Source organism: Callorhinus ursinus, unplaced genomic scaffold (genome assembly GCF_003265705.2).
Source record: "Callorhinus ursinus isolate GAN/ISIS: 27379988/994484 unplaced genomic scaffold, GSC_fseal_2.0 scaffold4, whole genome shotgun sequence".
Lineage (NCBI taxonomy): Eukaryota > Metazoa > Chordata > Mammalia > Carnivora > Otariidae > Callorhinus > Callorhinus ursinus.
This window is the reverse complement of record NW_027397066.1, coordinates 89894221-89917668: the sequence shown is the minus strand read 5'-3', so window position 1 is coordinate 89917668 and position 23448 is coordinate 89894221. Positions and strand designations below refer to the sequence as shown.

The 23448-nt window shown below is 35.4% G+C and overlaps 1 protein-coding gene across 4 annotated transcripts in view; it reads right to left on the bottom strand.

Moving 5' to 3' along the window:
* SEC24B (SEC24 homolog B, COPII coat complex component) overlaps positions 1-23448 on the bottom strand; it is an 87376-nt gene that overhangs the window by 5797 nt on the left and 58131 nt on the right. For 2 of the 4 annotated variants that reach the window (XM_025873697.2, XM_025873699.2), the window contains 15 exons: positions 22467-22651; positions 19589-19691; positions 17302-17428; positions 16610-16719; positions 14362-14474; positions 11704-11822; positions 11279-11334; positions 10823-11029; positions 8249-8372; positions 7660-7818; positions 6782-6955; positions 6033-6143; positions 4406-4581; positions 3664-3801; positions 125-229 (listed from right to left, as the gene is read on the bottom strand). In XM_025873697.2, the coding sequence (XP_025729482.1) occupies positions 125-229; positions 3664-3801; positions 4406-4581; positions 6033-6143; positions 6782-6955; positions 7660-7818; positions 8249-8372; positions 10823-11029; positions 11279-11334; positions 11704-11822; positions 14362-14474; positions 16610-16719; positions 17302-17428; positions 19589-19691; positions 22467-22651 (2007 nt within the window). The remainder of the gene's footprint in view (positions 1-124; positions 230-3663; positions 3802-4405; positions 4582-6032; positions 6144-6781; positions 6956-7659; positions 7819-8248; positions 8373-10822; positions 11030-11278; positions 11335-11703; positions 11823-14361; positions 14475-16609; positions 16720-17301; positions 17429-19588; positions 19692-22466; positions 22652-23448) is intronic. The other 2 variants (XM_025873698.2, XM_025873700.2) reach the window with 1 other exon arrangement.

The following is a 23448-nucleotide window of genomic DNA, read 5'->3' as shown; positions in this document are numbered from 1 at the left end:
ATTGCCTCTCCATTCCTAATTTCACCTTTCACTGTCTGATCTATGGTCACAAAGCTGGACCCTGTACGTGTTTCTCCTTTTGCCAGCTGGAAGTGTTACACTTTTATCAGTAGAGGGTGCTTACAGAGCCACAGTCCATAAGGAAAGCACCTTCTCTTGTCAGTTTTTCTGCAGACAATTTTTGAAGAGGTGGCTGAGGTACGACCCTGTCATTAACATGTACTGCACCCTGAAAAAAAAAAAAAAAAAGAGATGGATTGAGCTTATATAGCTATCATCACAGTCTGGAGCATAATGGCTACTAGCTCTTTATGAAATACTGAAAAATGACACAAGAATTTTGTAAGTTGCAAAAAATTACTGATAATACATTACCACCTTGACTGTAGAATCAAGACACTCAAATGTATTCAAATTACAAAGATATAAACATGATGGAGCACCTGGGTGGCTCAGTCGGTTAAGCATCTGACTCTTGGTTTCAGCTCAAGTGGTGATCTCAGAGTCACGAGATCGGCCCTGTGTTGGGCTCTGCATCCGGCACAAGCTAAGCGCTGAGCCTGTTTGAGTTCTCTCCCTCTCCCTATCCCTCTGCCCCTCCCCCTGCTTGTGCACGCTCTCTCTCTCTCTCTCTAAAATAAATAAATAAAATCTTTAAAAAAGATAAAAACATGAATATGTAAAATGATCTGTCCATTTCCTTCCCTTCTGGGATCTGGATATGTCCACTTCCTTCCCTGCTGGGATCTGGAAATGTTAAAAGTATCATTATTAAATCTGCTGCAAAGCAAGCTACTTTTTTACATTTCTCGAATAACAAAACACAGAAGATTCCAAAGAGTAGTTTTAACTCAAGGAAGAAAAGGCACTACATATTTGCATATTAAAAATAACTGTTGGACACCAGATTTGGTTTATAATATAATCAAAATTGCACTTGGATCAGAGAGAACATACCTCAACATAATAAGGGCCATACATGAAAAACCCACAGCTAACATCATACTTAACAGTGAAAAACTGAGACCTTTTCCCCTAAGATTAGGAATAGGACAAGGATGTCCACTCCTACCACTTTTACTCAACATAGTACTGGAAGTTCTACCCACAGCAATCAGATGGCAACAACAAAAATAAAAGGCACCCAAATCGGTAAGGAAGAAGTAAAACTTTCGCTACTTGCAGATGACACGATACTCTATACAGAAAACCCTGAAGACTCCACCAAAACATTCTAGAACTGATAAATGAATCCACTAAGGTCGCAGGACATAAAATCAATATAGAGAAATCCGTTGCATTTCTATACACTAATAATGAAGTAGCAGAAAGATAAATTAAGAAAACAATCCCATTTACAATTGCACCCAAAATAATAAAATACCTAGGAATAAATTAACCAAGGATGTGAAAGACCTGTACTCCGAAAACTCTTAAACACACTAGTGAAAGAAATTGAAGACGACACAAACAAATGGAAAGATAGTCCATGTTCATGGACTGGGAGAACAAATACTGTTAAAATGTCCATACTACCCAAAGCAATCTGCAGATTTAATATAATCCCTGTCAAAACAGCAACAGTATTTTTCAGAGAAATAAAACAAATAATCCCAAAATGTGTATGGAACCACAGACAACCCCAAATAGCTAAAGGAATCTTGAAAAAACAATCCCAGGTTTCAAGATATACTACAAAGCTACAGTAATCAAAACAGTATGGTACTGGCACAAAAACAGACACAAAGATCAATGGAATGGAAAAGAGAGCCCAGAAATAAACTCATGATTATTTGGTCAATTAATCTTTGACAAAGGAGACAAGAATATGAAATGGGAAAGGACAGGCTCCTCAACAAATGGTGTTGAGAAAACTGGATAGCAACATTCAAAAGAATGAAATTGGATCACTTTCATACAATGTACACAAAAATAAACTCAGAATGGACTAAGAACCTAAATATGTGATCTGAAGCTGTAAAACTCCTAGAAGAGAGCACAGGCAATAATTTCTGACATTGTCCATAGCAACATCTTTCCAGAAGGTTTCCTAAGGTGAGGGAAATGAAAACAAAAATAAATCATTGGGACTACATCAAAATAAAAAGCTTCTGCATAGCAAAGGAAACAATCAACAAAACAAAAAGACAACCTACTGAATGGGAGAAGACATTTACAAATGATATATCCAATAAGGTTTAATACCCAAAATATATAAAGAACTTATACAATTCAACAACAAAAATACCCAAATAATCCAATTAAAAAATGGGCAGAAGACATGAACAGACATTTCTCTAAAGACATCCAGATGGCCAACTGACACATGAAAAGATGCTCAACATCACTCATCATCAGGGAAATGCAATTCGAAATCACAATGAGATATACCACCTCACACCTGTCAGAATGGCTAAAATAAACACAAGAAACAACAAATGTTGACAATAATGTGGAGAAAAAAGGAACCCTCATGCACTACTGGTGGGAATGCAAACTAGTGCAGCCATTGTGGAAAACTATACGGAGGTTCCTCAAAAAATTAAAGACAGAGTTACCATATGATCCATTAATTCCACTACTATATATTTACCCAAAGAATACAAAAACACTAATTCAAAAAGATATATGCACCCCTGTGTTTACTGGAGCATTATTTACAATAGCCAAAGTATGGAGGTAATCCAAGTATCCCCAACAGATGAATGGATAAAGAAAAAGTGGTGTGTGCACACACACACATACAATGGAATGTTACTCAGTCATAAAAAGGAATGAAATCTTGCCGCACCATGATGGATGTAGATGGTATAATGCTAAGTGAAGTAAGTCAGAGAAAGACAAATACTGTATGATTTTACTCATATATGGAATATAAGAAACAACACACACACACACACACACGCACACACACACACACACACACACACACAAAGAGAAAAACCAAAAAAAACAGACTCCTAACTCCAGAGAACAAACTGGTGGTTACCAGAGGTGGGTGAGGGGTGGGTAAAGGGGATCAAGAATACATTGGTCATGATGAGCACTGAGTAATGTATAGAATTACTGAAGCACTATATTGTACACCTGAAACTAATATATAACACTATCCATTAACTATACTGGAGTTAAAAACAAAAATAGGACATCTGGATGGCTCAATCTTGTAAAGCCTTTGCCTTTGGCTCAGGTCATGATCCAGGAGTCCCAGGATGGAGCCTGGCATCAGGTTCCCTGCTTTTCCCTCTGCCCCTCCCCCCACTTGTGCACACTCCCACTCTCTCTAATACATAAATAAAATATTAAAAAAAAAACCAACAAAAATAAAAATTGTACTCTGATCACAACAGGAACAGTCAGTATCTACAAAATATAAATGGAGATGTCCACTCTACAACTTAGCTTTGTAATAAATATTATAACCAAACCTCAAGGTGAATAACTTCCCATATTTTTGAAAACTCCATAACCACAGATAGTATCTGATAGTCCTATTATTCAACCAAATTCATAGCTAGTGTCCTTATTTAATGTATTATTACTATCACAGGGAAAAAGCAGATGTAAAATATTGTTACGAATACATTAGCACCTTAGCTGTAGAATCAAGATACTAAAATATATTTAAATAAAAAAGTTTCAAATACACTAAAAAAATTATACCTCATCTGTCAATCTGTCTATCCTGTATAAGTTGGGATGAATCATTTTCATTAGATGAACAAGTGGCTGACACTTTATCTGACACATGGCATATACACGATCATCCAGGCGTGTGCTTGTACCAGTTCTAAATGCTTTCTACAAGAAAAAAAATCACATATTTTTCAAATAAAACATAAATACAGATACATATCAAAACAAATATATATACCATCACAGTCATGGAAAAAGCATGGCCTTCAAAACAGACTTGGATTAAATTCTCAGCTCTGACACTCAATAGGTAGATATGTGAGCTCGTTATTCAGCTTCTCAAAGTTATATTATCATGAGAAAAAAATAGCTCTCTAGCTGCTGAAAGGATTATATAATGATGCATATATAACAACTATTACAGTGCCTGAGACTTGGAAAGATGTTCAATGGACAGTAAATCCTTTCCTTAGAGTCTCTTTCCAGAAGCACATATATACTAAGAGTGCGCTATAAGCACACCATTATTCAAGCTGCTCCCACATATTAAAGAGAGCATATGGTTTCACTAGAGTCATCGTGTGTTTTTATATACTTTAATTTTCTACTGATCTATTGTTTTTCAAAACAGTGCTAAGCTGCAAAATTATCTAGTTAAATATTAACAACCCCAGAAAACCTGGATTTCATTTCTTCATCTATGTATTGAGAATGTATGAAAAGTATATGATACATATATGAAATGTAACAGTGTAGACAAGAGGGCTACCTGTTTGAGAAGGGCCAAAACATAGAGGGGAAAGAGCTTGAGGGAGCTGGGTGCTATCAGTGCAGAGTGCTGTAAATTGGAGACCGTTGAGCCATATGCAGACAACGAATCCACCACAGCATTCACTAAGGCATCTCTTGCATCCGATAGGCTTGATGAGATGGATCGATCAACAGCTATAAAGCAATCAAAATGAAAATGTATTTAACCACTAGATTCCAATGAATGCTGTAAGGGATAAAATTTAAACACGTTATTTAAGAAACCAACAAAAATTCTGTTTTTAGGATAGAAAATAACATTTCACTTGCCCCTTCATTTTGCAAGTGTCTGCTCATTACACAATTTTTGCAAAGTACATCTGCATAATTCTCACGAGCAGAACAGATCTAGATTGTTGTGGATCTTTTTGTCTTAGTCTCTTTACATCTAAAACCACTTAATTGCTAGTGATACTAGAGAATGTATATCAACCATTTACATCTGAGAAAGCTCTAGGGATGTTGCCATTCCTCCAGTAGAAGTCACAGGTAAAAAGTATCACTTTTTTTTCTGCAGAAACAATGTAAGTTCTACAATCTGAGTTATCCCGTGATCCTCTGAAATCCTGTCAAAGCATTCCCAAGTCAACAAAAAAAGGAGGGCAACTGAACATAGGTTCTCAGACACACTGAAGAGCCAGATAATCAGTGTGAAACTTATTTTCTTCTAAGTCCATATTTTATTAAGCTAGAGATAGCCTACAGATGTGCCCTAGTAAAAATAAAAGTATATTGAAGAACAGTTATAACATACTGAATTTGAAATACTGATATAAAATAATTAAAAACTGGGATGCTTTAGTAAATGTTATTACGATTTTTTTCCCCAAAATGAGTACTAATGACTATTTTTCTCTAGGACTACATGAAGAATAAGGTTCATTTCATGCCCAAAAGGAAAATTCACTCAAAACAAAACTCAGTGTTATATTGATTCCCCAAAAGATTTTTTTTTTAACTTACACACAATAAAATGTACGTTTTTGGGTATAATTGTATGGTTATTATATGTCAAACACACAGCCATATAATCACTACCACAATCAAAATGCATAACAGTTCCGTTACCCCAAAAATATCCACTGGTGTTGCTCCTTTGTGGTAAAATCTTCTATCTTTAACCCTGATAATCAATGATCTGTTTGTTCTTCATCCCTATAATTTTCCCTTTTCCAGAATGTCATATGAATGCATGTATGTAGTCTTTTTGAAGCTTAGCTCCTTTCATTTAGCATAATGACTGTGAGAATCATCCACGTCTGTTGGCATCAATAATTCATTTCTTTTTATTACTGAGTTGTCTTTCCATTGTATGGATATACCATAAATTGTTCATACATTTACCAGTTGAAGGACATTTGGGTTGTTACCAGCTTCTAGTGATTATGAATCCCCCAGAAGATTTTTAAACTGAGGAATTAGTGAGAAATATAAGAACAGTCCAATTCATACTGCTGTAAATGAAAATGCAAAACATATATATATACTTTCTAAGTAAGGGATTTCTAGGGTAAAAAAAAATACCCAGGTTTCAGTTTTTAGGATAGAAAAATACACTTCACCTGTTCCTTCACATTTTTACTCACCCATGTTTGCCAGAAGGCAGATGGCAGCCTGTACATCCACTCCTGCATACACATCTGCTAGTGAGCTTACTACCGGCAAACAGAGCGTGTGTACTCTAATTCTCCGCTCACCTATATGAAATGATGAAGCAACGTCATTGCAAAAACACACTGGGCCAAGAGAGAAATAAAGCAAACAGGTCAAAACATTATTCAAATTACTATTTTGATTGGATTAAACCACCCACAGGATTCTGAAATGTAAAAACAAAAGTTTTACAAGTAACATGTTTTAAAGAAAATCAAAACGCTCTCCAAATCTGTAGACTATGAACATATACTATTTTGTATATAGTTGAAAATTAGGTTCTGGTTTTTATTTTAATATCAATCACTCTAAATTATATCCAACAGAGTAAAATGACAGAAAACGTGACTGTCAAATAACTAAAGTGGGCCTTATGTGCTATGTGGAATTTTTTATTTTATGGGGCAAAAAATAATGCTAAGGATGACGTAGCTGGATTTAGCATGAGTTTACCAGACAGATACGATCCTGAGAATACATGACTTCCACGAGTCAAAAAAGATATTAAAGATTCAAATGAGTTAAAAAAAACAAAAAAACCCAAAAACGTATATTTGATTAACTAATGCAAATTCCATTTATCTCCCACTGTATGTTCGTTCATTCTTTCTCCCCATTTCCCCTAGTATGTAAAAGGAGGGGAAAACTATTGCTGATTGTATTTCATATCTGTTAACATTACCTTTGCTTGATGTATATAATAGGGCTGTCTGAAAGCACACTAAGGAAGTATCTGTCAAATTTTCTTCGATTGACAGTTGTACTGCAAATCCAGCATCAGGATTGATGTTGGCAAGGGATAACAGATCAGTGGAACGGACAAAGAAGTTTCCGTGAAAAGTGTGCATTGAAAGACCTAGGGGAGAGAAAACCTGTTATAAAAGATGAAGTAAAAGAAGTATCTTTACCTCAGGCTAAAGCTACTTTGTGAAGTAATACCGGCCTCTGATACTGAATCAAAAGGATAACTCAGTAGGACTAGGGTGTCAGCAGAGGTTCTAAAACACCAGTTCAGAAAGAACAATGCAGCTTATATAAAAGGGAGAGTAGACATTTAACTTGTATTGATAACTGATCTTAAATTTTCCCATATGTGATCTGAAGTCAGACGAAGATCTAATACACAAAATGAAACAAATGATGATTACTGTACAACTCATTTAAGAATTAAAATTAGAGAGGAGATTCCCTCCAGCAAACACTCACGTAAAACTGAGGTAAACTGAAGACAAATTGAATGATTATGAAGGCAAAGATCATTCATCGTACAATTTTCATTTACAACCTTCCCTACTCCTCTACTTCTCCTTCTAAAATCACCTCCAATATGGCTTTCTATTAACGTTCTTCCTAATAAAGCAAACATTATTTTTGCTTATTTATTCAAATTACTTAAAAAACTGGGCAATGATTATTCAATAACTACATATATTTAAAACAGCTTACAGCTAACTGGATCAGGCAGGAAGTCCTTCATGATGAAGGATCATTACAGGTGGTCAGGGTAATTAATTTTGACAAAAGTATGTAATATAAAGCCTAATTTTTATAATTTCATACCTTTTGTACATCTTATTCTCATAACCGCTTCAAATCCAATTTTTCTTGTGAGATACCGTTTTAAGTCTTTTTGTAACTTTTCTGCTTGTGAAGGATTGTGAGTATAATGGAAAGATGGGTAATAATAGATGCACCCTGCAGAGTACTTGGACATGCAAGCTTCAGAGAGAAACAGAAAAGGTATTAGCTACAGAAACAAGAATATCCTCTAATAATATCCAGTAATATCTTACTTGTCCAACAACAGAAGAGATTCTATGTCATGAACAAAATCTGTCATAATGAGAAAACCTAAGCGGTCAAAATAAGTATAATATATAAATCTGAGAAAACACAAATATTTGTAAAGTATGTGATAAGGTTTATTATTAAGCAAAATGGTAAAGGAATTGGATTTTAAAAACAAATAGTAATGGCATTTTAGATATGTATAGTGCTTTACAGTTTACTGGTAATTTTCATAGATGGTATCTATCCAATTCACATGCTTTTTACCCCCAAATGTTGAGAACTCTTAATAAAGAGTTTAGATTTGACTATATGCTAAAAATGTTTATATAAACAGATGAACATGATGATATCTCCTTACCTAGAGAAGCAAGATCAGAATACTGTGAACTTAAGAGGAACAGATCCACTGCAGTCTGCTGCCCTGAGCAATCTAAAGCCAGTTTCTTATAAAAATCAGTTGCAGGGCCAAGATGTTGTACAACCTAAGTCAAAAGGTCATAAAGTAAGAGCTAGAAACCTTGCACTATGCACATATTTCTACGTCTCTCCTGCAATAATGAAGAGGATATAGGGATTTCTAGGGTATTTTGTCCTTCTATCAAACTAAGGAAGTTTTTTAAATGTCTAGGTAGTTGTCACAGATTCTTTAAGAATACTAATAATTGCTAATATTTATAAAGCACTTAAAAAGCACTGTTCAAGATGTTTTATATAAATTAAAGTGACCTACATTTTACAGACGAGGAAACTGAGGCAAAAAATAGATTAAGTAATGACCAATTACATAGTTATTGAGTGGCGGATGCTGGAATATAAACCCGCCAAATCTGGCTCCAGAGTGAGTGCTGTTAACCCTTACTGTATACTGTTCGTAACAACGTGAAAGAGTCCTAGATTAAAGAAGGCTTTTCCTAACTGGTATAAGGACACCTGAGCTGAGAAGGTGGCACCAGAGAGGAGTTAAAAATGCAAGAGCCAGGCTCCAAGTTCTTAATCACTATGCTATATTACAAAACAAAATGTTTCAATCTTCTTAATTATAGTATATGGTTACTATATAAGACTTTACTCAGATATGAAGAAACATGTAAACTAGCACAGGCATTTAAGCTTTTGAGTCCCAGGCAGATAAAGAATACTTTTAAAAGTCAAATGAGAAAAACAAAACAAAACTGCACTGAAGACTTCAGTAACACATAACTACCTTCCTATGTTCAAAACCCCTCAATATTCTATAACGGACTGCTTTGGATCAATGAACTGCATGCTAGCTCTACTTGATGAGTTTAAAAAATATATTTGCCCCAATTTATTTTAAAATTAGATTTTCTTCCTGAAAAGTAACTTAAAAATGCAGTTTCTATTAAAAGTGAAATATGGCACTTTCTCTAGCAAACTGGTGAAGAAAAAAGCAAAAATACTTAATGATGGCTAGAAGATTTGAGAGTCCTTAAGAGTACAGTTGGTTAAAAAAAAAAAAAATCCAAGTAAAACACATTAATAACTTAAATAAAGTTTATATACTCTTTGACTGAATAATTTCACTTTTAGGAATTTTTCCTAAGGAAAAACCAAATTGTGGCTAAATATTTATGGCACTATTAAAACGGTTTAATTCATACTCATAATTAGTTGTAATATTTCCTTGAGGTCAGACAAAACTTCTACACAGCACAAAAATGATTCTAGTTCATTTATTATTTGAAATAAGGGATTCAAACACTCTGACAAAATCTTCATATAAAACCCAAGTAGTATTCAGCCTCATCATCTTTTTTTTCTTTTATAGTGAAACTACTGGAGACAACTATTTAGTAGCTAGGAGGGAACTAATTAAATCAAATACATTCATATTTAATAAAAAATATTTATTTTTTTATTTTTGCAAGTTTATTATTTTTTTAGTAATCTTTATCCTCAAAGAGGGGCTTGCGCTCACAACCCTGAGATTGAGTTGCATGCTCTTCCAACTCAGCCAGCCAGGTACCTCTAAAAGTATTTTTTAAAGATAATTTTCAGGGTCCTCAGAAAATGCTCACAATATACTCTTTCAATGAAAAAAAAGCCAGTTAAAAAAGATCCTGTATACGTATGATGCCCAATTATGCTTATCTGTATGTGTTTATATAACTACACGCTACTGTCTTTTTTTTTTTTTTAAAGATTTTATTTTTAAGTAATCTCTATACCCAATGTGGGGCTCAAATTCACGACATTGAGATCAAGAGCCTCACGCTCTGGGGCGCCTGGGTGGCTCAGTCGTTAACTGTCTGCCTTCGGCTCAGGTCATGATCCTAGGGTTCTGGGATTGAGCCCCGCATCGGGCTCCCTGCTCCACGGGAAGCCTGCTTCTCCCTCTCCCACTCCACCTGCTTGTGTTCCCTCTCTCGCTGTGTCTGTCTGTCAAATAAACAAAATCTTTAAAAAAAATAAAAATAAAAAAAGAGTCTCAAGCTCTACCAACGGAGCCAGCCAGGCGCCCATAAACGCTATTATCTTGATAGTAAAGATTACTGATGGCTTAATTTGTTAGGCAATGATTTGTATTACCTTTGTAATTAAAATGTTTATTAGTACGAGCATGTTAAATTATAATATCTCAGATTTAGTAAGTATTATTCCTTGTATAACAGAAAAGAGCACTGCAGCCAGAAAATCAAGTCACACCTTTACCATTAGTTATTTAACCTTTGGCAAGTTTAATCTGTTTTCCTCATCTGTAAAATGAAAGGATTAGAGTAAGTGATTCCTAAATTTCTATGACTTGCAAACCAAGAAATAAAACAACACAAAACGATAATTTGATTAAACCTTCTCAGCAGAGTTTTTACTATTCATGAAGTAGAAGTAGAAGAATGAACACATAATCACAAAGTCTACGGAGGTACAAAACACCATCTTAAATATGACCAAGAAACCAAATATACAATACCTTTGTGCTTGATCTCTGATTAGGGTCTTCTCTGGACTGCAGAAGTCCTGCACCCAAGGAAGGTAACTGTGTCTGAAATACAGACACACGGCCACCTGTTGGAGACATTAATTTAAAGGCAGCCTGAAGCGCAGGACCAAGGGCACTGTGTGTTTCTCTTGTATTGGTGAACATATTTGGTAATGCATTCAAAAGGTCTTTTATAAGCTGGGAAAACAAAGATTAAAAGTTGAATTACTGAGAGGGCAAGGCAATTTTCTTCTTTAAAACATTCTGCAGTATAATATATACACCACTCTATCATGGGGACCGTAACCTGAGGGGGGGTCAATAGATACGCTACCTACATTGTCTATGTGGTATTCATATACCAAGTAAATAAATGTTAAAGATTTTAGTAAATAGTTGAAATAACAGAAATGTTTTCATACTTTAAGAAAAAAAAATCTATCTCACCTCTTTACTTTCATATAGATTCACAAGTAAGCTATCCGGTGTAGGTAGAAAAACATCTAAGGGGGAAAACATATTTTAATCAACAGATAAATCAAGTCAAAAGAATATCATCAATTTAAAAATCTTAGTTTTTATCAGGCCATATATAATGGGTACCACAATACTGCTTTATTATAAACACACACACACTGTGTACATTTTACACACGTGTCTGCACACTTGTATTAAGTACACACACAGGCATAGAAAACTTAGAATGAAGTATTTTTCAGGAAACAAAAAAATTTTTTTTTCCAGGAAACTATTTTGAAACAAATATCAAAGTACACCAAATTATCCTTACAGCATTATGACAGGATGTACTGTCAAACAAAGTAGCCTCCATTTTAAAAGCTACAGTTAGAAAAGACTTATTCATTGCTTACCGTCTATGTCCGAGACAATCAACATTTGAGGCTGTGATAATCCTTCTTGTAAATTGTAGAAATGAATAGTGCTATCAAAGGTCATGAATCCTATTCTTGTTCGTGAATCTCCAGGAAGCCTAAGGATAAAAATGACAATTTTAAATTCAAAGTTTTCAGTTACATATTTTATTTTAAAAAGTAATAAAATAGTGAACTAAGTCCAAGAATAATTACATGTGCTTTTTCACAGAGGACAGAAAGTTATTCCTCCCTAAACCAACATACATCAGAGAAGACCAAGGATGAACCATCCCATTTTCAGATGAAACCAACATGTTTACAGTTACTATTTCAGAAAACTGAACCATGTTCAAACCTAAACCCAAACTAAAAATGATATGATTAAATAATCAAAGATTTCTGGTGTGCCTGAGTAGCTCAGTTAGGTGCCCGACTCTTGACTTTGGCTCAGGTGAATGATCTTAGGGTTGTGAGATCAAGCCCTGAGTTGGGCTCCATGCCGGGTATGTGGAGCCTGCTTGGGGTTCTCTCTCTCCCCCTGCCTCTCTACCCCCGCCCCCCTTCATGCACACACTCTCTCTCCAAACAAAAAATCCCCCAAAGATTTCTTGCTAACTTTCCTTTAAAACACACTCCTTTAAAAATTTACTCATATTTTCCAGTTCCAATACCACAAAAATAATGTATCTAGTTTAAATAGTTTAAGGGCAGAATGACAAATGAGTACTTTCCAAGAAAAGACAATGTAATGTAAAGATTTTAATGTAGAAATTTTAAATAAAAACCACATTTAAGAACATCAAAACATTTTATCTATCATCAACCTTTTAGTTTTCTGCTGGAACTCTGTATTCAAAAGTCAATGCCCTGGCACAAAAGAATAAATCATTTCATTACTCGTTGGGTTCTCCTTATTGATAAAGTGGATGCCTCATCTTACAAAAGTATGTTTCTATGTACCACCAACCATATTAACTGCTATTATATAATTTTATATATAATAGTTATATTATTTAGCAATGTTCTAAAAATATTTTTAAATATTATAGGATGCCAAAACAGTGTGCATCAAAAAAGAAGCATTATTACTATTATGCATGACTGATCAGGCTAGTCAGATGGTCTGCAAACAAGGTCAAAAAGCACTTCAGAGAACAGAATGCACCAAGTTACGTGGTGTTTAGCTTACCAATATTGGTTAAGATTTATGATGTTTCTACAGACAAATTCTTTGCTCCTTTGAAATTTCTAAGGTCAATGAGTGTTAGGGTCGTTTGTTACCAGTTAAAAAGGAGACTACTTATCCACAGTACTCCAAGCTCAAAATTCAGAGTTGAGCTACAATTGCTCCACATCAAATTCTTTTTTCTCAATGTTCTATCAATAGCCCTTTCCAAAAACATGTTACCTTTTTATTTTCCTAATACTTCTACTTTCTGCTTAATTAAATATACATGTTTTAAATGATTTTCCATTCCCAATTTTATTTAACTCACAAATAGTTACTATTTAACTCACAAATAGTTACTCATTGGTCTGGCTCCTATTTCTAGAGTTATATATGCTCATACTTTCTCAGCAAGCTGACTCTTCAGTTTTAAAACTCTCTCTTTGCAGAGTCTTCCATTGCCACTCACTGCTAAAGCTGAATCTGAATTAAGCACCTCTGACTAAAAACAGGGCAAATGCTTCAATAAGGATAAAAATATGAGAACTCTTAAGTTATTAACAGAAAATAAAAGCAAATCATTTAATATCTCTGGATATTTTTATCTCAATGTTATCCACTTATCATAGGCCCAGATCAGTGCCATGTAGACTACTGTGATAAAAGCTAACACTTATTAGAGGAAGGACTCTCAGGCTCAAATGGAAGATGGGAGAAACTTTTTGGAATCACCAAGAGTACTTCTGACAAAGTATTTATATGTGCAACCATCCCAACTCCTCTACACATGTCAAGAACCAATGCAGGTGTGAACCACTCTTACTAATAACCTTAAGTCAAATCTCTGTGGGTGTTGGGAGTAAAAAAAAGAAATGTACAAACTATTTTGTTTTCCAGAGATTTGGAAGGTTCATTTTTAAAGCTAGTTGAGGGTCTCCTTCATGACTAATACAAGGCAGGAATTAGAGCCAAGTATAAGTAATCTATCCTATACCCTCTTTCTACTTTCACAATACAGCTCGTTATCAATGTGCCAAAATGAAGAGTTCAGTTTCTGGCTTCCTGAAATATTCAGTACAAAATCAATTCCTCCCTTCCCTTTATCTGGCTCATTTTCTCATTAGGACATTTAAAACTAGTATGAAAAACTCCTTGCTCAGGCATAAATTTCAGCTAGATTTCTCTCATCCAGGTCCTTGATACCCTGGCCAGTGCTCAGATCTGCTAAGTCAGAGGAACAGTTAGATGAAATCTAAATTCCTCGGCAAGTATTAAACATTTACAATTCTGTGATTCAGATACCAAGTCATAAATTGTAGTAATCGAAGTAGCAGGACCCTTAGTCTGAGGTGGACAAAGAAGTACTCTTGCAGTAAGAGATAAACGAAGTCAAACTGTAATTAAAAACCAACCCCATAAATTGCTAATAAACATTTCGCATTTATATATATTTGTACACACACATTATGAGTAAAAAAAAATCTTACTTGTCTAGATTTTCTAACAACGACTGGCACAAAATTGTCAAATATCCAGCTTCCACTGCATTATGAGATACATCTAAAACAAATAAGTAAACTGCAGGTTGAGGAGGACGAAGCTGAAAGGAATGAAAATAATGTAATTTATTTCGTAGGCACAATTTATTCTTTTTATAACACTTTTACTACTGGGTATTTACTGAGTAAATGACACACAAAAAATATACAAATAGGAGGATCGACATTTTATAAGATTTTACGTACTAATGAAAATGACATTCTTTTAGCTTTTTTCCTTATAAAGTTGGTTATGGATTAAGCATAATAAGGCAGTTGTTAGGTGTGCCTGGGTGGCTCAGTCGGTTAGGCGTCCAACTCTTGATTTCAGCTCAGGTCATGATTTCGGGGTTGTGAGATCCAGCCCCGCATCAGGCTCCGTGCTGGGCATGGAGCCTGCTTAAGATTCTCTCTCTCCCTCTCCCTCTGCCCTTCACACCCCCAACTCCCCTGGCTCTTGTGTTCTCTTAAAAAAAAAAAAAAAAAAAAAAAGGAGTTGTTACAGTAATGTTTAAGTAGATGGGCTAAATGTTTTCCTGATAAGAGTGTTGATTGAGGTATCTTTCAAAGAAAAAATGAGCTTATTTTTTAATATGAACATCTATATCCCTTCCCTACTCCAGAAAAATACTGTTTTTTATATTTGTTTTTTAAAATCTGACAACTAATAGTACTAGCCATTAGTACTAGCTCTTAGGTTACCTGGTGGTGGCTAAATCCCAAGGATCAAGTGCCGAGTATAAAGGAAGTCCTTGTGATGGTATTCTAAGTATGTTAAGTCATTATCTGCTAGAGATGTATACTGAAGTATTTATAGGTTAAATGATATGATGCTGGGATCACCATTTAATAAACTCCAGGGTGGGTGAGGGGAGGGGGCACTGGGGTGGACTGGGGATAGATGAAATACATTTAGAAAAATGCTGACAACTGTTGAAGCTCGGTGATGGGTAAGTAATAGTTCACTATATTATTATCTCTTTTTTGAAATATGCTTAAAAACTGCTGTTATAGAAAGTTGAAAGGATACGTAGAATCTTTTTTTTTCTTAATAGGCCAACCAAGGATCACATGGGTCATATGGCAAAAATTAAAGATTAACTTCTTGCTTCACCACTTCAATTAGATTAAGATCCTAAGGAGTCAGAACAGAGTTGGGAATGTAAGTTGTAAAGAAGGTAAGAAGCTGAGAGTAAAAGTTTACTATAGTTAATATGGAAACGGACAAGGAAACAGTAGTTAAGTGGGCATATGCTAAAGTGGACACAAAGGACCATAAAAATTACAAAAACAAAGAAAGAAATGGGTCAAACAGGAATTTAATACACATTAGCTATCTCTGTTTACCTTTCCCCACTAGCAACATCTTCCATTTTTGCAGACAACAAAGATTAGTAATAAGGGTACTGAAGAAATGTAAGTTATTATAAATACATTTAAAATGAGTAGATACGGGGGCGCCTGGGTGGCTCAGATGGTTAAGCATCTGCCTTCGGCTCAGGTCATGATCCCGGGGTCCTGGGATTGAGCCCCACATCGGGCTCCTGGCTCAACGGGGAGCCTGCTTCTCCCTCTCCCTCTGCCTCTCTCCCTGCTCATGCTCTCTCTCTATCTCTGTGTCTCAAATGAATAAAATCTTTAAAAAAAAAAATGAGTAGATACGATAAAGAAGATGAGAACTTAAGCCAAGAATTCATTTTTATAAATGGAAAAGAAGAATGAGATCTTATAGTATAATTAAAGAAAAGGTAGAATTTGATGATGAACTGGAAAGAGAAAAATTAAAGTCAAGTCACTATCCATTTATCTTGACGGCTGTACTGGGTGAACCAGTAAGATGGTGGTATCTTTAAGAGCTCGAAAACTGAGTTTTTCTGTTTGAAGGTCTTAAATATTACATGGCAAAAGAATATTTATATTCATTTCATGTGAGCAATCAAATCAAAATGGCAACAAATTGTAAATAGTGCTTATCATAAAAAACTACTAATGTTTCTTAGTGACATAACTGCATCTTCTAGGACATCAAGTAACCTTTACAAAGAGTTTTCTATTTGTGAAGTATAAACTTTCAGCATTATTTAAAAAAAATTCATACTGGGGACAATTCAAAATTTTGCAAGAATTCACTTAACAGCAAATTATAAATGACCAATACAGTTATATCCCAGGACTAATTTTTACATTGAGTAATTACCATGTAATCTGAAGAAGCAATGAACTCCACAGTTGAATTCTGAACTTCTGGTCGTTTATGAGGCTCTCCATAAGATCGAGTAAGGGGATTATACATAAATTCTTCAGGAACTAGGTAATAATTAGAAATCCAGTACAAATTTAGTAATACAATTTGCAACTAAATAAGACATATGCATAACAAGAAATAAACACCTTTATCATTAATATTTATATAAGGTTTACAATGGTTTTGTGAATATCTAATGATAAAAATGCTCTTTAAAAAATATATGAAGATAAAAAAAAACTTATATTGTGAAATCAAGTGAGGAAACCAGGACAGGTAACCTTATGTCCTATTTATTATAGCATATGACATGGAAAAAAAATCAGACAGAAACACAAATTTGAAAGCAATTATACTAAGAGGACCTAAGAAATGACTAAAGGGGATGACAGACATGGCACAATTAGTCCACGTGAACTTCACTGCTTGTTTTGTGAATATTTTTTTTACTTTGCCTTTACTGTCACTCTCCTCATTACCCATCATTCCCTGGCCCGCCAAGACGAAGTGTCTCTAGCCTATATTCTCTCCATTAAAAGTGGCATGAAAGTTCTCAAAGCAATGAAGAGAGAGACCAGATGACAAAAATGTCAACATGTTTAAAATAATATTAAACACACTTATTTTAAGAATCTGAAACTCACCGTCATTAACTCTATAGCACAAATTGCATTTCCATCTACGCTGATCGATGAAGGATACAAAAGGGTTGATATATGTTCGACAAGATCGGCACCTCACAATGGTATTTGATGTTATCACTGGTAATTGCTAGGAAGTAAAATAAAGATGCTGTAGCAGAAAAAGCACCTCAGGCGAAAAAAATGGAACGCATACTGCTCTGCTCCACAGACAGAACAGAAACCATAACCGTGTTTTGAAACGGAAGCATTTTCATAAAATCCAGTGATGTGCTTAGCAACACAAGCAGCCATCACGTTTTTTCCCTCTTTGTCACAAACCGTAAGATAACACCAAAACAAAGGCAATAAAAGTTACTGGCTGATAAAAAAAGCCTGTTTGGCCAAGAAAATAATTTAACTCGAAGCTCATCAGCTAGACTCCAGAAACCCCAGTGAGAAAGAACCAGACACCACGTAGAAATGTCTTTATGTTTGCTGCCTGACAGCATCTGGTACCAGAGCTCTGCGCATTAGACAGCCGCCAGAGTCCTCACAGGAACAGAGGCCACACAAACCAAGCATGAAGTGCCTTTTAAAGACCTACATGAAAAAAAAAATGTGTGCGTGTGATAGTTTCAGATGACGAAAGGCAGAAGTCCTACCTAATTTTGCATGGGTTATTTTTTTAAGAGGGTGAGAAAGGTTATGGTGCTAAACTTAACAAAAAAGAGATCACTGAAATGCTGGTAATTTTACCGACCTTTTCAAAAGTGTTGAGGAGACAAAGATTACAAATTAATCTATACATCTGTTTCTGACTGCTTCAGAAAAAGGAAAAGGAAAGAAAAGGTTTGGGAAAGGAACTTTATATTCAATTTAAGAAATTTAGAAAATATGAAAAAACACTAAGAAATCACATATTATTCTATCTCCCTGAATTAATCCCTGATAACATTTTAGTGTATTTTCTTCTGGCTTTTTTTTTCTAACTCTACATAAATATTTATATGTTTGTATTTAATTTCTTTCACATACACAGTTTTTATTACACAAGTAATGACAATACTTATGAAAAAATCAGGAAATACAATTAACTGAAAATGAGAAAATAAAGACTTGCCCAGAATTCCACAGCAAAGAGGAAGCCACTGTTGCTAATTTAGTGTATATACTTCCAGAAGGTATCATATATGGCATCTGTGTTTAGACAAAAATTCTCATCTATGTACATGGGAAATTAACTATCTTGGTTTAGAGATAATGGCTGAAATAGTATTACAGGTGATCAAACAGTATCTACTGAGTGAATACATTCAAGGTATTTACTGCACATTTATTTTATTTTCTATTCACTCTGCTCCTTTCTATGTATCCTAACTAGTACAAAAGTTAGCTCCACGAGGAAGCTTATTAACCTTTGTATCCTCAGCATCTAGCATAATGGGTAGTTAATACACATTTTTTTCCAGGAGAGCAAAAGAAACTCGGTAGCAATAAGAGAGGTTGAAAACCACAGTAGTAAAAAAAAAGTGAGGGAAAAATGCACCTTATAGAGTATAAATAAAATGTATCTGGAGAAACTTAATTTCTGAAGTTTAGAAATTTTAAAGACAACATATCTGCATAAAATACCAGAACTGTATGTAAAAATCCAAATCCAGCAAGCTTAGTATTAAACCAATAGACTGTGGAAACTTAAGTAATGTTTTCATTCAGTAGACCAGAAGCATTTGGATTTATTATTACAAGGATTATTTGTTTCATACAATTAGGAACCAGCATACAGCTCTTCCCATCCCCAACTGGACATCACTGTTGGTGCTACCTTTATGTTTAATAAAGATTCCCAAAGTTTATCTGTTATGGCCTTTTCAACTTCCAGAACTACTAATCTTTCAAAGTCTAGCTCAGACCTCATCACTCATGGCAAACCTCTGCTCCTGCACCCAGAGGGAATCACTTCCCATACTGTACTCAGGGCCTAAGTACCTTGAGAATTTGGTTAGGTACATATATTAGTTACCCTGCACCGTGGTTATTTGTTTTTACATCTTTGTCCCCTGTTAAATATAAATTTCTTAGGGGCAAGGTCAATGACTTCGTTATCTCTGTATTTACCAGTGTTTAGTTAAGGCCTGTGACAAAGCAGAAAGTCAGAAAATGTTTGCTGAGATGAATCTGACAAAAATGATTATTTCTAACTTAAAAGATAAAAGATAAAAAAATTTCCAAGAAAATATACAATCAAAATACGCTGCACATAAACACACGTCAGTACCCGTAAGTATTTTAAAATGTGTTACTTTACCGTCAAGTCCCTGAAGGGATGTAACAACAATCCTAAAGGAAGCTTAGCTTTATTCAGTAAAGCCTGTGTCTGCGGAATATTTGTCAAAGTACACCGAAACGAACTGCAAAAAATATAGACAACATGGACTCTATTAGCTATCAAAAAATATTTGTACTATAGATAGTTGTAGATAATCAAGAGAATTTAAGGGCATAAATGAAAATTGTCTGGGAATGTTATATAACTATAACTAGGAAGATCTGTATTACACTAAGCAGGCATATATGCAATATAGGACAAAAAAACCTAAATTAAGGACTCAACAGTTTCATGGTGGAAAAGTACAACACATTTGGGAAAAAAACATCACTAGCGTGTAGAACACGAATAGGAGGGAGTGAACAGGAAACCTCTGTATCTTTAATAATGCTGTTCCTGCTTTACTGCCCATTTTCACCTGTTGAAACGCCTTTCATGGGTCTTATTATGAGACACATCAAAATTATCACTTCTGAAATCTCCCTTCCCTCCAATCACAAGTCAGAAGAAACGATGTCTTCCTCTGTGCTCTGAGATCAGTTTATGCTTCTATGGTACCATTAGTCTGCTTTGCTTTAGTAGTCTGCTTTGCTTTAGTTGGTTGTGTACCCTGTCTTTTCCACTTGAGATCAGTGATCATTTTGTCCTGTCACCCTAGCACTATTCCTTTCTTAGAGAAAGTGTTTATAACTTACTAAATACTCACTTATAACTTACTGTTTATAACGTACTAAGTTATAAGTTAAGGTCAGTAGACACAGAATCAATAAAGGAGCAATCAAAGGGGTAAGAAGCAGAAGTACGGGAAACCAGGAAAGGAATTTTAAGAGCAGCTCATAGTACGTACAGACACCCAGATTTATTTTGACTCCAGGCTGCTGTTGTTCATTGAACACTAAGGTGATCCCTGCTTTAAGACTTCTGCATTTGCTGTTCATGTAGCTTGGCACACTTGCTTCCCAGATCACGTGGTTTGCTCTCACACTTCATTCAGATCTCCACTCAAGTGTTAACTCTCTGGGAAAACCTGTCCTGACTCCTCAGTTGAAAACAGCCAACCTCCACCCTCACTACCCCTACTTCATAGTAATATTCTGACATTACATTATACAGATGGTCCCCAACTTATGATGGTTAACCTATGACTTTCTGACTGTTCATAGTGTGTCTTCCTTAACAGGATAAAGGTTGCAAGAGACTGGGAACTCTATTCGTTTACTGCTTCATTTCCAGCATCTAGAAACAGTACCTGGCCCTTAACCTAGAAGGCATTCAGTAAATATTTATTGAATGAATGACTTACCTTTATATGTAGGAACAATTATTATTCCTGTTTTATAATTGACAATATTGAAAAATTTTAAAGAAATTTGCAGTCTTATAGCTACTTATTAGTGGAACTATGGTAAGAACCTGAGTCTATCCAACTGTGAAGTCTATACTCGTAAATACTCTGCATTGCTGTCTTGGTAAGAGAAAGATTTTCACAGAAAACACATAACTGAGTAGAAACATACACCATCCGCTACCTATGACATATATATACACTATATTCACCTACTTAGGGAATGCTTAATCTTTCAAAATAGAGGGCCAAAATCCACATACTCATAGACCTGATAGCAACTTATATTCACAGGTATGGGCAGCTGTTTTCCTCTTAGGATCAATGATTGTACATTTTCACAGCAATGATCTTGACACTGCCTTAGGCACTGATGGGGGTTGGTGGTAGTGTGTGGCAGAAGAGGGGGAATCCTTGGAGCAACTCCATTTTCTGTTTTCTGTACTGGAAATCTCCGTAAGATTTTGACTGAAAAAAGAGAAGCTTACGTTTGTTTTTTTTTTTTAACAAGCCAGAAAACTACTACTTTAAAGGAAAATACTGGCTGTAAAGAGGAACACTAATTCTCCTAATGCAAGGAAGAAGACACTGAAAGTGTAGTAAAGTACTGAGAGCAAACAACAAAGGAAAACTCTTGGTTTTGAAGGTACTGTGAGGTGCATGACAGAGCTAGTTCACCCACCCAGAGGAAACACCAGGGTTTGGTGGCCACCGGATGCAAACTATCAGCTACACTTCTCCATGAGGTGAGGAAATATTCAATAAAGGAAATCCAAATTTAAATCCAGGCTGAATAAATAAGCCTGGGGGTACTGGTCTTCGCATTCTATGCTGCGTGGGAAAAGAAAACCCAGAGACAAACCATTTAAACCTGTTCTTGGGATTATGTAAGTGAAGTCAGTGTCCTTTTCAAGCAAAGACTGAAGAGCATACATTTTTAAAGATTCCACCTTATTTAAAAGACATCAGAAGTTATTACTGCTGAAAAGTAAGGAAAAAGAAATTTAAGAAAAATACAGTTAGATCTGGGTTCCTGAAATCCTTCACTCAAATAAAAAAAACATTTCCCTTGCATTCGATGATAGGGACTGACAGAGACAGAGATGGAGGCAGGAACAGGATCTAAAATGAATTTTACAGCTAGAATTTCTGTACAAAGTAAAATGGAAAAGTCCCCATTAAGAAAACTTCCAATCAAGGAATTAATATCATATCACTTGTACTAGTTTTAAAAGTCAAACATTTCAGGGGCGCCTGGGTGGCTCAGTTGTTAAGCGGCTGCCTTCGGCTCAGGTCATGACCCCAGGGTCCTGGGATCAAGCCCCGCATCGGACTCCCTGCTCAGCCGGAAGCCTGCTTCTCCCTCTCTCTGCCTGCTTCTCTGCCTACTTGTGCTCTCTCTCTATCTCTCTGTCAAATAAATAAATAAAATCTTAAAAAAAAAAAAAAAAGAAAGTCAAAGATTTCTAACAAAGTCTATTACCTACTAAAGATCATAAAATAAATACTTACTCTGGGCTACAGTTTAATTTTTTGAGGTCTAAGTTCAAGTTAGGTACAGGAGCCCAAACAGGAGTCATGGGTAAAATATTCCTCTCCTGGGTGAGGTTTACAGGTCTCAGACTTTCCGGTTGTGGAGAACTCTGAAGACTCAGTCCTCCCAGACTGGAGGACAGCTGGTTCATACCAGGATACTGCTGAAAAAGCAATTCAAAACAAAACAAACAAAAGGACAAGAAGCATGAATACAATGTACTATGCTATATATAGGATTTTAACATACAGAATAAATAAGATACAAAAATTTAAACCTGGCTTGGAAACAGAATGATTTTACTTTATTTTTTTTTAATTTTTTGTATCTTATTTATTATCATGTTATGTTAGTCAACATACATCATTAGTTTCTGATGTAGTGTTCCATGATTCTTTACGTATAACACCCAGTCTCCATTCAGTACATGCCCTCCTTAATACCCATCACCGGGCTAACCCATTCCCCCCACCCCCCTCCCCTCTAGAACCCTCAGTTTGTTTCTCAGAGTCCATAGTCTCTCATGGTTCGTCTCCCCCTCCGATTTCCCCCCCTTCATTTTTCCCTTCCTGCTTTTTTTTTTTTTTTTAACATATAATGTATTATTTGTTTCAGAGGTAGAGGTTGTGATTCATCAGTCTTATACAATTCACAGTGCTCACCATAGCACATACCGTCCCCAATGTCTATCACCCAGCCACCCCATCCCTCCCACCCCACCACTCAGCAATCCTCAGTTTGTTTCCTGAGATTAAGAATTCCTATCAGTGGGAGCATATGATACTTGTCTTTCTCTGACTGACTTATTTCACTTAGCATAATACCCTCTAGGATTCCATCCACGTCATTGTACATGGCAAGATTTCGGTCTTTTTGATGGCTGCATAATATGCCATTGTGTATATATACCACTTCTTTATCCATTCATCTGTTGATGGACATCCTGGCTCTTTCCATAGT